Raw genomic sequence first — 11,509 nt, forward strand, 5'->3', positions numbered from 1 at the left:
TTGTACAAGCAGGCAATTTAAAGACATCGACATCTTATGGAATCTGCCTCGAAGTCTTTCATTCTAAATTTGAAGGCATTTAGGGAGAGCAGTTCCTTCAGTTTCAAGTCATTCTGCAACAAATTCCACGCTGAGGGTGCAGAATATCCAAAAGCCCTTTTCCCAATTCCTGTCTGTACATTTGGGACAGAGAGTAAGATGAAGTCCCGAGAACGCAGTAAATATTGTCCAGCACTTTTCTGCGTGATAAAAACACATGAGTAGTGAGGAAGCAGACCAAGAATTGCCTTATATATAAAAGTGTGAAAATGTGTGAGCCTACGGGTCGCCAGATGAGGCCATCCTACCCGAGAGTATAATTCACAATGGTGAGTCAGAGCTTTACAGTTGGTAATGAACCTCAGGGATGCATGGTGAGCTGTATCAACCATATGAAGACACTGAGCAGAGGCGTGCATTTACAAAAGATCACCATAGTCCAACACAGGCAAAAAAGTAGCAGCAACCAGACGCTTTTTTACATTAAAAGAAAAACACAACTTGTTACGAAAATAAAAACCCAGTTTCAGCCTCAGTTTTCTCACCAGGTGCAGCACATGTGGTTTAAAATTAAGGGAGTCATCAATTAAAATACCCAGGTATTTGTGCGTGTGAACAACCTCTATCTGTTTTCCATCACGAGTGACAACAAAAGGCACACATTGTGACACATTCCTTGAGTTTGAAAACATCATACACTTGGTCTTATCTGCATTTAAAACAAGTTTTAGCTCAAGCAGTGTATTTTGAACAATAATAAAAGAATTCTGCAATAATTCAATGGCCTGTGCAAGAGTTGAATGAGAATGAGATGAGATAGATTCAGGTACAGTCTAGCTGCAGTTCATTCAGTCCAGTGTTGATTCAGTCTGCCAGCAGAGGGTGCTAAAGACCTTTTAATGAAAACAGAGTCATGCGTGACAAAAGTTAAATGCAGATACAATAAAAAGACAAACCACAACTAAGACCATCATTTACTCTTTTTGTTGTTGTTGTACTCTGAGTAACCAAATGAGCCGAAAGACGATGAACTGTCCCTCCTCTCCACCACAACTCTTCTTCTGCTGTTTCACATGAACAGGTGTGTGTTTGAATGTGTTTTGCATGACTTTTCTGCATCACGGCTCCCCAGAGTTAAAAGTTCTTCTGTCACAGAGGGTCTGAGCTGTTTTCACGCAACACACTGAAAACTGAAGCAGGATGATGTTTCAAACAGCTCTGCTTGTCATGTTGGGCTTTCTGAGTCAGGGTGAGAGACTTATGATAATAGGAGTATTGTTTATTTGATGCACAATATGTCTGTTCTTTTCATGTCTGTGTACATTTTGCTCTGTGTTTTTGTCTCACAGTCTATTTCTTCTCAATGTCGTCTCTTCTTTTCTCATTTCAGAGTCTTTTGCAAACAATTTTCTGACTCAGTCTGACAAATCCAAGTCTGTAAGTCTTGGCGGGACTGTGACTATCAGCGCCACAGGGAGTTCAAATATTGGTTCTGATCTCAGTTGGTACCTTCAGAAACCTGGACAGGCTATCAAACTGCTTATATACAAAGCATCAACTCTCGAATCAGGAACTCCTTCTCGATTCAGTGGCAGTAGATTTGGTTCTAGATACACTCTAACCATCACTGGTGTTCAGGCTGAAGATCTCGGAGATTATTACTGTATGGGTGTACATGCTGCAGGACAGTTCACACAGTGGTTTAGAGCCGTACAAAAACCTCCCTCAGTTAGACTGCAGTGAACACGTCATCCTGCAGGTGCAGAGGGTTGATGAAGATAATGTGAAGAAGATAAATGATCCAGTGAACACAAGAGTCATCAAGCAGAACCACAGGCAATCTAAATACAACTGAGAGAAACTCACACATGCTTTTACATATACAATTTGATCTTCAGGCTTTTTCTGTGTATTTGATTCACAAACCGTCTGATATCACCAATAACACAAACTATTGAGCAGTGTCTCGATTAATATCTGCACAGAAACAGTCCAAACTAAAACACCACATTTTCTACTCTTCATTTTAATAATCCAAATGAATTGAAACTGTTTTATTATGAAATAAAAAATGTCACAATTACAAATTCACCATCTCCTGTAACATCAGGTTTATTATAATATCAGGTATGATTCTGAGATGTTGATGTCAAAGTATTGTTCACAATATACAATAGAAGTAACACAAAGACACAGACGCATTATAATCCACTGTTTGATTTAATGTTGGTTTAATGTTCACATGCAGTTTGAGTTGAACAGTAATAAACACAGAGGTGAATATGCAGAAGATAAAGCAACATGCACACTAAAACACTGAGTAGAAAGCTGTGAAAAGTGCAGAGACATCTGAACAGAGGAGATGTGTAGCTCAACAAGACCTCTATCAAAGAAGCAGAGTCACTTCCAGACAGGAAGTGTTGCTGAAGCTCTACTCTGAGCAGCGCTCAGGGGCCAGGGTTTGAGTGACAGGGCTCTGTCCAGCCAGACTGGCCTCACAGCTCACTGAGCCCGCCCTCCTCCACTGGTCTGCAGAGAGGCTCAGGGTGCTGCTCCAGCTGTAGTGGCCGTCCCTCCCCACGACCTCCAGGCTGTGTGACGCCTCTGAGGAGCTGCTGCTGCCTCCCACCTTCCAGCCCAGCCTCCAGGCTGAGGGGAAGCCCCCGCTGGCCAGACACACCAGCGTGGCTCTGCCCTGCTGCAGCTCCTTTGAGGAGGGGGGGAGGACGGTCAGGGAGGGCTGCACAACGCCCGCTGCAGGAGAGAGAGAGAGAGGAGAAGAGAAATGTACATACTTATATATAAACTTTAGTCATTCTGTTGCAGTCATGAATCAGTCAGAATCCGACCATCAGTCTCATGATTCAAGTGTTAATCCAAAATAATAAAGATGATTGATGACGTCTTTACATGCTTCATGAAGATAACATAAAAATAATACGATCTTCTCCCTGGGAAGAATATTTTCAGTTCTAACTGCAGAGCTGAAAGAGTCATGTGATTAACGGTAAAAAGCTTAATCCGCCGTCTCTTTCACTTCCTTTTTACTGCATGTAAAATGAATGAAGCGTGAACACCAAGATGAGCTGCATGTCCCGATAACATCACAACTGTGTTCGACACGAATCAGACTTTAAATCTAAAACATGTTTTAATGTTGATGAGTGACGTGTATAAATAAAAACAATATTAGAGTAGCGACGTTTAGATTCAGTTAGAACATTTTACTTTTTACTTTTAAAATGTCCAAGCAGATAATAATTTATTATCATACATACATTACATTTAAGAAAATTAAAACATAAAGAGGTTATTGTCTTTGTTCTAAATATTTAACAACACAAAACGTTAATATTGATGCCTGTGAAGCTTTTTCTCAGATTGTGAGATCAGCCATTCTCGATAAATGGACAAAAATGATTAAAAAGATTCAAACACCGGATTCGATCAGAGTCTCATTCTATATTTTGTAAATGCTATAAGTTGTACACAATAAAAATCTCTGGTACTCACAGTCACTGACGAGTTTGGTTCCTCCACCAAAAGTGTACCACAGTGATACAAACGCATTAAGCGGCCGTACAAAAACCTCCTGCACTCTGAACAAGCATCTATCCACTGAAAGAAACTCTGCTTTTTCTACTAATGAAGAAAGAATACGTTTGATTGACTCTACAAATCTGTATTAAAGCTATGGATGGAAATGATGAAAGAAATGAAGATTATTTTTGACATTTTGCTCTACTTTTCTACAAGCAACACTAAACACTCACAGCCTCCTTGTAATAAAGTCATTATTCCCTCAGTTTTAGATCAGTTCATTGATGCTTCAGTTAACATCATGGCTTTAAATAAGAGTCATTTAAACACTGACATTGAACACAACTGAAATGAGTAAATCTCCTGAGTGAATTCGAGGCAGAGAAAGATCTGTATCATACCAGTCACAGTAAACTAAGTCTCATTCTTAAATCCTCAGCTTAACTTCTAATATAGATATTTTCTTCTGTTTAAAAAAGCTCATAAAGTGTGTAAATCCAGGCAGTAATCCTCTGGTTTGCTCTCTTCTGTTGCTGTTTCACATGAACAGGTGTGTGTTTGAATGTGTTTTGCATGACTTTTCTGCATCACGGCTCCCCAGAGTTAAAAGTTCTTCTGTCACAGAGGGTCTGAGCTGTTTTCACGCAACACACTGAAAACTGAATCAGGATGATGTTTCAAACAGCTCTGCTTGTCATGTTGGGCTTTCTGAGTCAGGGTGAGAGACTTATGATAATAGGAGTATTGTTTATTTGATGCACAATATGTCTGTTCTTTTCATGTCTGTGTACATTTTGCTCTGTGTTTTTGTCTCACAGTCTATTTCTTCTCAATGTCGTCTCTTCTTTTCTCATTTCAGAGTCTTTTGCAAACAATTTTCTGACTCAGTCTGACAAATCCAAGTCTGTAAGTCTTGGCGGGACTGTGACTATCAGCGCCACAGGGAGTTCAAATATTGATGATGATCTCAGTTGGTACCTTCAGAAACATGGACAGGCTATCAAACTGCTTATATACAAAGCATCAACTCTCGAATCAGGAACTCCTTCTCGATTCAGAGGCAGTAGATCTGGTTCTGACTACACTCTAACCATCACTGGTGTTCAGGCCGAAGATCTCGGAGATTATTACTGTCTGGGTGACCATGGGGGAGCGTTCACACAGTGATTTAGAGCCGTACAAAAACCTCCCTCAGTTAGACTGCAGTGAACACGTCCTCCTGCAGGTGCAGAGGGTTGATGAAGATAATGTGAAGAGGATAAATGGTCCAGTGAACACAAGAGTCATCAAGCAGAACCACAGGCAATCTAAACACAACTGAGAGAAACTCACACATGCTTTTACATATACAATTTGATCTTCAGGCTTTTTCTGTATATTTGATTTATGAAAAGGCTAAAAAGTCAAATTCTGGTTGAACTATAATCTCTGATTACTGAACAAAAAAACTTGGACAGTGTCTCCATCGATAGCTGCAAAAAGCATCTCATACAACAACAGTCCAAACAACATTTTCCAATTTCTACCCGTTATTTTGATAATCCAAACGTGGTTCTGAAAAGGCTTTATTCTGAAAAGGTGTAGGGTATGATTCTGAGATGCTGATGTCAAAGTATTGTTCACAATATACAATAGAAGTAACACAAAGACACAGACGCATTATAATCCACTGTTTGATTTAATGTTGGTTTAATGTTCACATGCAGTTTGAGTTGAACAGTAATAAACACAGAGGTGAATATGCAGAAGATAAAGCAACATGCACACTAAAACACTGAGTAGAAAGCTGTGAAACGTGCAGAAACATCTGAACAGAGGAGATGTGTAGCTCAACAAGACCTCTATCAAAGAAGCAGAGTCACTTCCAGACAGGAAGTGTTGCTGAAGCTCTACTCTGAGCAGCGCTCAGGGGCCAGGGTTGAGTGACAGGGCTCTGTCCAGTCAGACTGGCCTCACAGCTCACTGAGCCCGCCCTCCTCCACTGGTCTGCAGAGAGGCTCAGGGTGCTGCTCCAGCTGTAGTGGCCGTCCCTCCCCACGACCTCCAGGCTGTGTGACGCCTCTGAGGAGCTGCTGCTGCCTCCCACCTTCCAGCCCAGCCTCCAGGCTGAAAGGTTCCCTCCTTTTAGCTATAACATAGTAAATATTCACCTTATTGAAATAACGAAGTTTTTCTAATTATGTGGATTCAAATTATTGCATAAATAAAGATTATTTTTATGAGTTTTGTTTTGTTCTACACCTGACCAAGAAACAAAGACAGTTTCCTTTTAACAAAGTTATTTATCCAGTTTCAAATAAATAGATTTAGACTTTTTTTTACATAATGCTTTAAAATTATAATCAATTTGAAGCTAAACTGACATATTGTTTATCGACAGCAAACCTAGAGACTAAAGACAAGTAGACAGACATAAACAAACAGCGCAGACAAACTTTTCCTTAAATCCTCAACCGCACTAAAAAATATTAGTTATTAGTTATTATTTCCCTCTGTTCAATAATATCATAAATGGAGTAAATCCAGGCAGTAATCCTCTGACTTTCTGTTCCACGTTGCCGTCTGTGTTACAGCAGAGAAATGATTTCCATACAGCGCAGGCTTTGCATCGTCAGCTGATCCTGACGGTTTATAGTCCTGTGAGTTCAACACTGCACGACTCAGATCTGTCAGACAACACAGCATGACTCCCATCACCATCCTCGTCTGGACGCTGGCCTGCTGCTGTTTCACAGGTTTGTTCACTCATTTTACATCATGACGTGCAGCCTTCTCTCTGTTATTCTTACTGAAACATTATTTGTTTCTGCCTGCAGGATGCAGCGGCAAGGTGACTGTGACTCAGCCTCCAGAAGTGACCTTTACTCCAGGATCCACTGTCACTCTCACCTGTAAAATAAGCGAGCCCGTTTACATCTGCGCTAGTATTGATCTATGTATATTCTGGTTTCAACAAAAACCTCAACAGAGTCTAAAGCTCCTCATAAAACATCGAAGCAGACGTCCTTCAGGAACACCAGCTCGGTTTAGTGGCAGTGGAGCAAGCTCTGACTTCTCTTTGACCATCACTGGAGTTCAGACTGAAGACGCAGCAGTTTACTACTGTCAGAGTGTCCATAGCGGTCCGGTGTTCACACAGTGATTTATCGTCGTACAAAAACCTCCCTCAGTCAGGCTGCAGAGACTCTGAACAGGAAGTGACTGCAGCTGCTAAAGAGGAACTCTGACACATTCGTCTGGCGGTGTGTATGCACATGAGCTATTTCCCCACTGTGAAACAAGCACTTTATGAAGTTAGCTAAGTGCACCACTTACTGAGAACTTTCAGAAGGTTTTTACTTCCACATATTATCATAATGTAATAAGTAGTAAATACACATACACAGGGAATGTACTGCCATTTGCCAGATGGCCTTTCTTTAAATGATCATACTGTAATGGAAAATAAATGTACTGACACAGGCAGATGTTGCAAAGCGTCAGGTAGGTGTAGTGGTTAGCTCTGTTGGCTTGCAGAAAGTAGTTCCTGGCCTTCTTTAAATCATAATGTGAGGTAGGTAAGGTAGATAAACCCAAACAGGTAAGCACCTCAGTGCGGCTGGTTGTTGACCGTTAGCACCGTCACATGGCAGGTAAAAGGTCATGGGTTTCGATTTCCCAGGTGGGGCCTTTCTTTCAATCACCACAATGGAATTAAAGGTAGATATACACAAACAAGTACGGACTTGCAGGTGGCACGTTGCTGAGGGGGTTAGCTCAATGGATAGGGTAGGCGACCGGTGTATCAAAGGGTACGTTCAGAACCTGGTTCGCATCCAACATTTCCAACATACTAACAATACAATTATGCACAACTGTAATGATTTCAAAACTCCAAATGAACCCACTAAGGCAGGGTAAGCAGATAGCTCCATGGATAGAGCGCCTTATTAATAAAGATGGACCTAAAGAGACTTGTGTCTGGATCACTCAATGGGATTACAGGTCACAGGATAACCATAAAGAGAAGCAAAAGGCTGACATCGAAAACCACCCCACAGTCGAGTCGAGTCGAGTCGAGTAGTTATTGGCAGGAGGTAAATGTTGAAAGGGTCTATAGTGAATGGAAAACATCCAAGATGAATAAGATAAAAATGACTTCATAACCAAATGACTGGTAGACAAACCCTGAAGTCCTATGAACATCTTTAAACTATCTTAAAGAGAGAGAGAATTCCAGCACATTAAAATATGCAATTTTCTAAACAGGTCAGTATAAGTTGCAAACAAGTGTGGTGAGAAGGATTTGATATTTGGGATTAACACACTGAGGTCAAGTAGGCATATTATCCTAGGTGCAACACCTGTTTCAGAATTTATTTTAATTATTTTTATTTTATTTAACCTTTATTTAACCAGGTAGTCCCATTGAGATTAAGAATCTAATTTTGAAGGGAGACCTGGCCAAGACAGCAGCAGAAAACACAAAGTTGCAGACAGACGCACAAACAGGGACAAATTAAAAAAGAAAAGAAAGTTGTACAAGCAGGCAATTTAAAGACATCGACATCTTATGGAATCTGCCTCGAAGTCTTTCATTCTAGATTTGAAGGCATTTAGGGAGAGCAGTTCCTTCAGTTTCAAGTCATTCTGCAACAAATTCCATGCTGAGGGTGCAGAATATCCAAAAGCCCTTTTCCCAATTCCTGTCCGGCCATCTGGGACAGAGAGTAAGATGAAGTCCTGAGAACGCAGTAAATATTGTCCAGCACTTTTCTGCGTGATAAAAACACATGAGTAGTGTGGAAGCAGACCAAGAATTGCCTTATATATAAAAGTGTGAACATGTGTGAGCCTACGGGTCGCCAGAGGAGGCCATCCTACCCGAGAGTATAATTCACAATGGTGAGTCAGAGCTTTACAGTTGGTAATGAACCTCAGGGATGCATGGTGAGCTGTATCAACCATATGAAGACACTGAGCAGAGGCGTGCATTTACAAAAGATCACCATAGTCCAACACAGGCAAAAAAGTAGCAGCAACCAGACGCTTTTTTACATTACAGTTTTTCTTGATTGCTTTGACGTGCTTAAAGAAACTGGGATCCACTCGGTTTTCATCATCACTGTCTCAGCAGAGCACAAGACACCTCTTGCAAATGTGTTAACCCTCTCTCATTGGATTGACACGTTGTTCCCACCCTTTTGCAGAACAGTTAACACGGATGTCATTCAAGCAGTCCAAACTCCATTGTTTTAGCTATGCTAACCAAACAGAAACCATTTGTTCCCAACTATTAGAAACTACCTACATCAGTATGAAATCACTGAAGCACCTGTTTGACACTCCTTCACACAAATCTTCAATTAGCATTCAGTCTGCAGGCCTACAAAGGTGCAGCGTCTGTGTTGTTCTTTGCCAACATGGATGGAAGAGGTCTAAGGCAGATGAGAGTGGGTATCAATAGTGGCTATTTCTTATACTCTACAGTAACAGATTTTTATACTTTACTGTAATAGATTTTATTTTGGTTTACATGTATTTTGTGTAATATTTACAGTGTTTCAGTTTTCAGCCACAGTTTGAAAAAAAGAATCAATGGAATCAATAAAATTTGCATCAAAGCATTTCTGATTCTGGATCCAATTCTTTGCAAGAAGGCAAATTTGACAACAAATGGCACTGGCATGACAGCTATGTACAGTAATAGGCGACAATGCCAAGCAATGGTGCACTGATTCGCACTGAGTGCTGTATTTTGTATTTTGTTGTCCACTGTGTAATGGTTGATTGGAAGAGCTCATACACTTGTTTGCAAGTTGTGTTGTTTGAAGACAAAATTTGCTTTTGTTGCATATTTTAAATGTTTTGGCACGGTTAGAGCCTTTTGCAAACAAAATGTGTCATTTCGACCATGAGTGCCACTGTTTCGGCCTGTGTGTTAACTGTTTTGAAAATGTGGAGTTTGAGTTGACTGCTGCATCAAAGCGATCAAGAAAAACTGTAAAAGAAAAACACAACTTGTTACGAAAATAAAAACCCAGTTTCAGCCTCAGCTTTCTCACCAGGTGCAGCACATGTGGTTTAAAATTAAGGGAGTCATCAATTAAAATACCCAGGTATTTGTGCGTGTGAACAACCTCTATCTGTTTTCCATCACGAGTGACAACAAAAGGCACACATTGTGACACATTCCTTGAGTTTGAAAACATCATACACTTGGTCTTATCTGCATTTAAAACAAGTTTTAGCTCAAGCAGTGTATTTTGAACAATAATAAAAGAATTCTGCAATAATTCAATGGCCTGTGCAAGAGTTGAATGAGAATGAGATGAGACAGATTCAGGTACAGTCTAGCTGCAGTTCATTCAGTCCAGTGTTGATTCAGTCTGCCAGCAGAGGGTGCTAAAGACCTTTTAATGAAAACAGAGTCATGCGTGACAAAAGTTAAATACAGATACAATAAAAAGTCAAACCACAACTAAGACCATCATTTACTCTTTTTGTTGTTGTTGTACTCTGAGTAACCAAATGAGCCGAAAGACGATGAACTGTCCCTCCTCTCCACCACAACTCTTCTTCTGCTGTTTCACATGAACAGGTGTGTGTTTGAATGTGTTTTGCATGACTTTTCTGCATCACGGCTCCCCAGAGTTAAAAGTTCTTCTGTCACAGAGGGTCTGAGCTGTTTTCACGCAACACACTGAAAACTGAATCAGGATGATGTTTCAAACAGCTCTGCTTGTCATGTTGGGCTTTCTGACTCAGGGTGAGAGACTTATGATAATAGGAGTATTGTTTATTTGATGCACAATATGTCTGTTCTTTTCATGTCTGTGTACATTTTGCTCTGTGTTTTTGTCTCACAGTCTATTTCTTCTCAATGTCGTCTCTTCTTTTCTCATTTCAGAGTCTTTTGCAAACAAATTTCTGACTCAGTCTGACAAATCCAAGTCTGTAAGTCTTGGCGGGACTGTGACTATCAGCGCCACAGGGAGTTCAGATATTGCTGATGATCTCAGTTGGTACCTTCAGAAACCTGGACAGGCTATCAAACTGCTTATATACGACGCATCAAGACTCTCCTCAGGAACTCCTTCTCGATTCAGAGGCCGTAGATCTGGTTCTAGCTACACTCTAACCATCACTGGTGTTCAGGCTGAAGATCTCGGAGATTATTACTGTCTGGGTGACCATGGTGGTGGAGAGTTCACACAGTGATTTAGAGCCGTACAAAAACCTCCCTCAGTTAGACTGCAGTGAACACGTCCTCCTGTAGGTGCAGAGGGTTGATGAAGATAATGTGAAGAGGATAAATGGTCCAGTGAACACAAGAGTCATCAAGCAGAACCACAGGCAATCTAAATACAACTGAGAGAAACTCACACATGCTTTTACATATACAATTTGATCTTCAGGCTTTTTCTGTGTATTTGATTCACAAACCGTCTGATATCACCAATAACACAAACTATTGAGCAGTGTCTCTATTAATATCTGCACAAAAACAGTCCAAACTAAAACACCACATTTTCTACTCTCCATTTTAATAATCCAAATGAATTGAAACTGTTTTATTATGAAATAAAAAATGTCACAATTACAAATTCACCATCTCCTGTAACATCAGGTTTATTATAATATCAGGTATGATTCTGAGATGTTGATGTCAAAGTATTGTTCACAATATACAATAGAAGTAACACAAAGACACAGACGCATTATAATCCACTGTTTGATTTAATGTTGGTTTAATGTTCACATGCAGTTTGAGTTGAACAGTAATAAACACAGAGGTGAATATGCAGAAGATAAAGCAACATGCACACTAAAACACTGAGTAGAAAGCTGTGAAACGTGCAGAGACATCTGAACAGAGGAGATGTGTAGCTCAACAAGACCTCTATCAAAGAAGCAGAGTCACTTCCAGACAGGAAGTGTTGCTGAAGCT

General features: G+C 40.4%; 1 gene segment (V, D, J or C); it reads right to left on the reverse strand.

Annotated features, from left to right (window-relative positions):
• Positions 1 to 2,251: 2,251 nt before the first annotated feature.
• On the reverse strand, positions 2,252 to 3,724 carry LOC138591787 (immunoglobulin lambda constant 6-like; the record flags this gene model as incomplete). The annotated part of the segment is given in 2 exon segments: positions 2,252 to 2,793; positions 3,553 to 3,724. Coding segments are annotated over 2 exon segments (495 nt in total), but the record flags the coding sequence as incomplete, so codon positions are not given.
• Between the last annotated feature and the right edge of the window lie 7,785 nt (positions 3,725 to 11,509).

Source organism: Semicossyphus pulcher, unplaced genomic scaffold (genome assembly GCF_022749685.1).
Source record: "Semicossyphus pulcher isolate SPU_LCO1_2020_fin unplaced genomic scaffold, fSemPul1.0.p SCAF_14, whole genome shotgun sequence".
NCBI classification, from domain to species: Eukaryota; Metazoa; Chordata; class Actinopteri; order Labriformes; family Labridae; genus Semicossyphus; species Semicossyphus pulcher.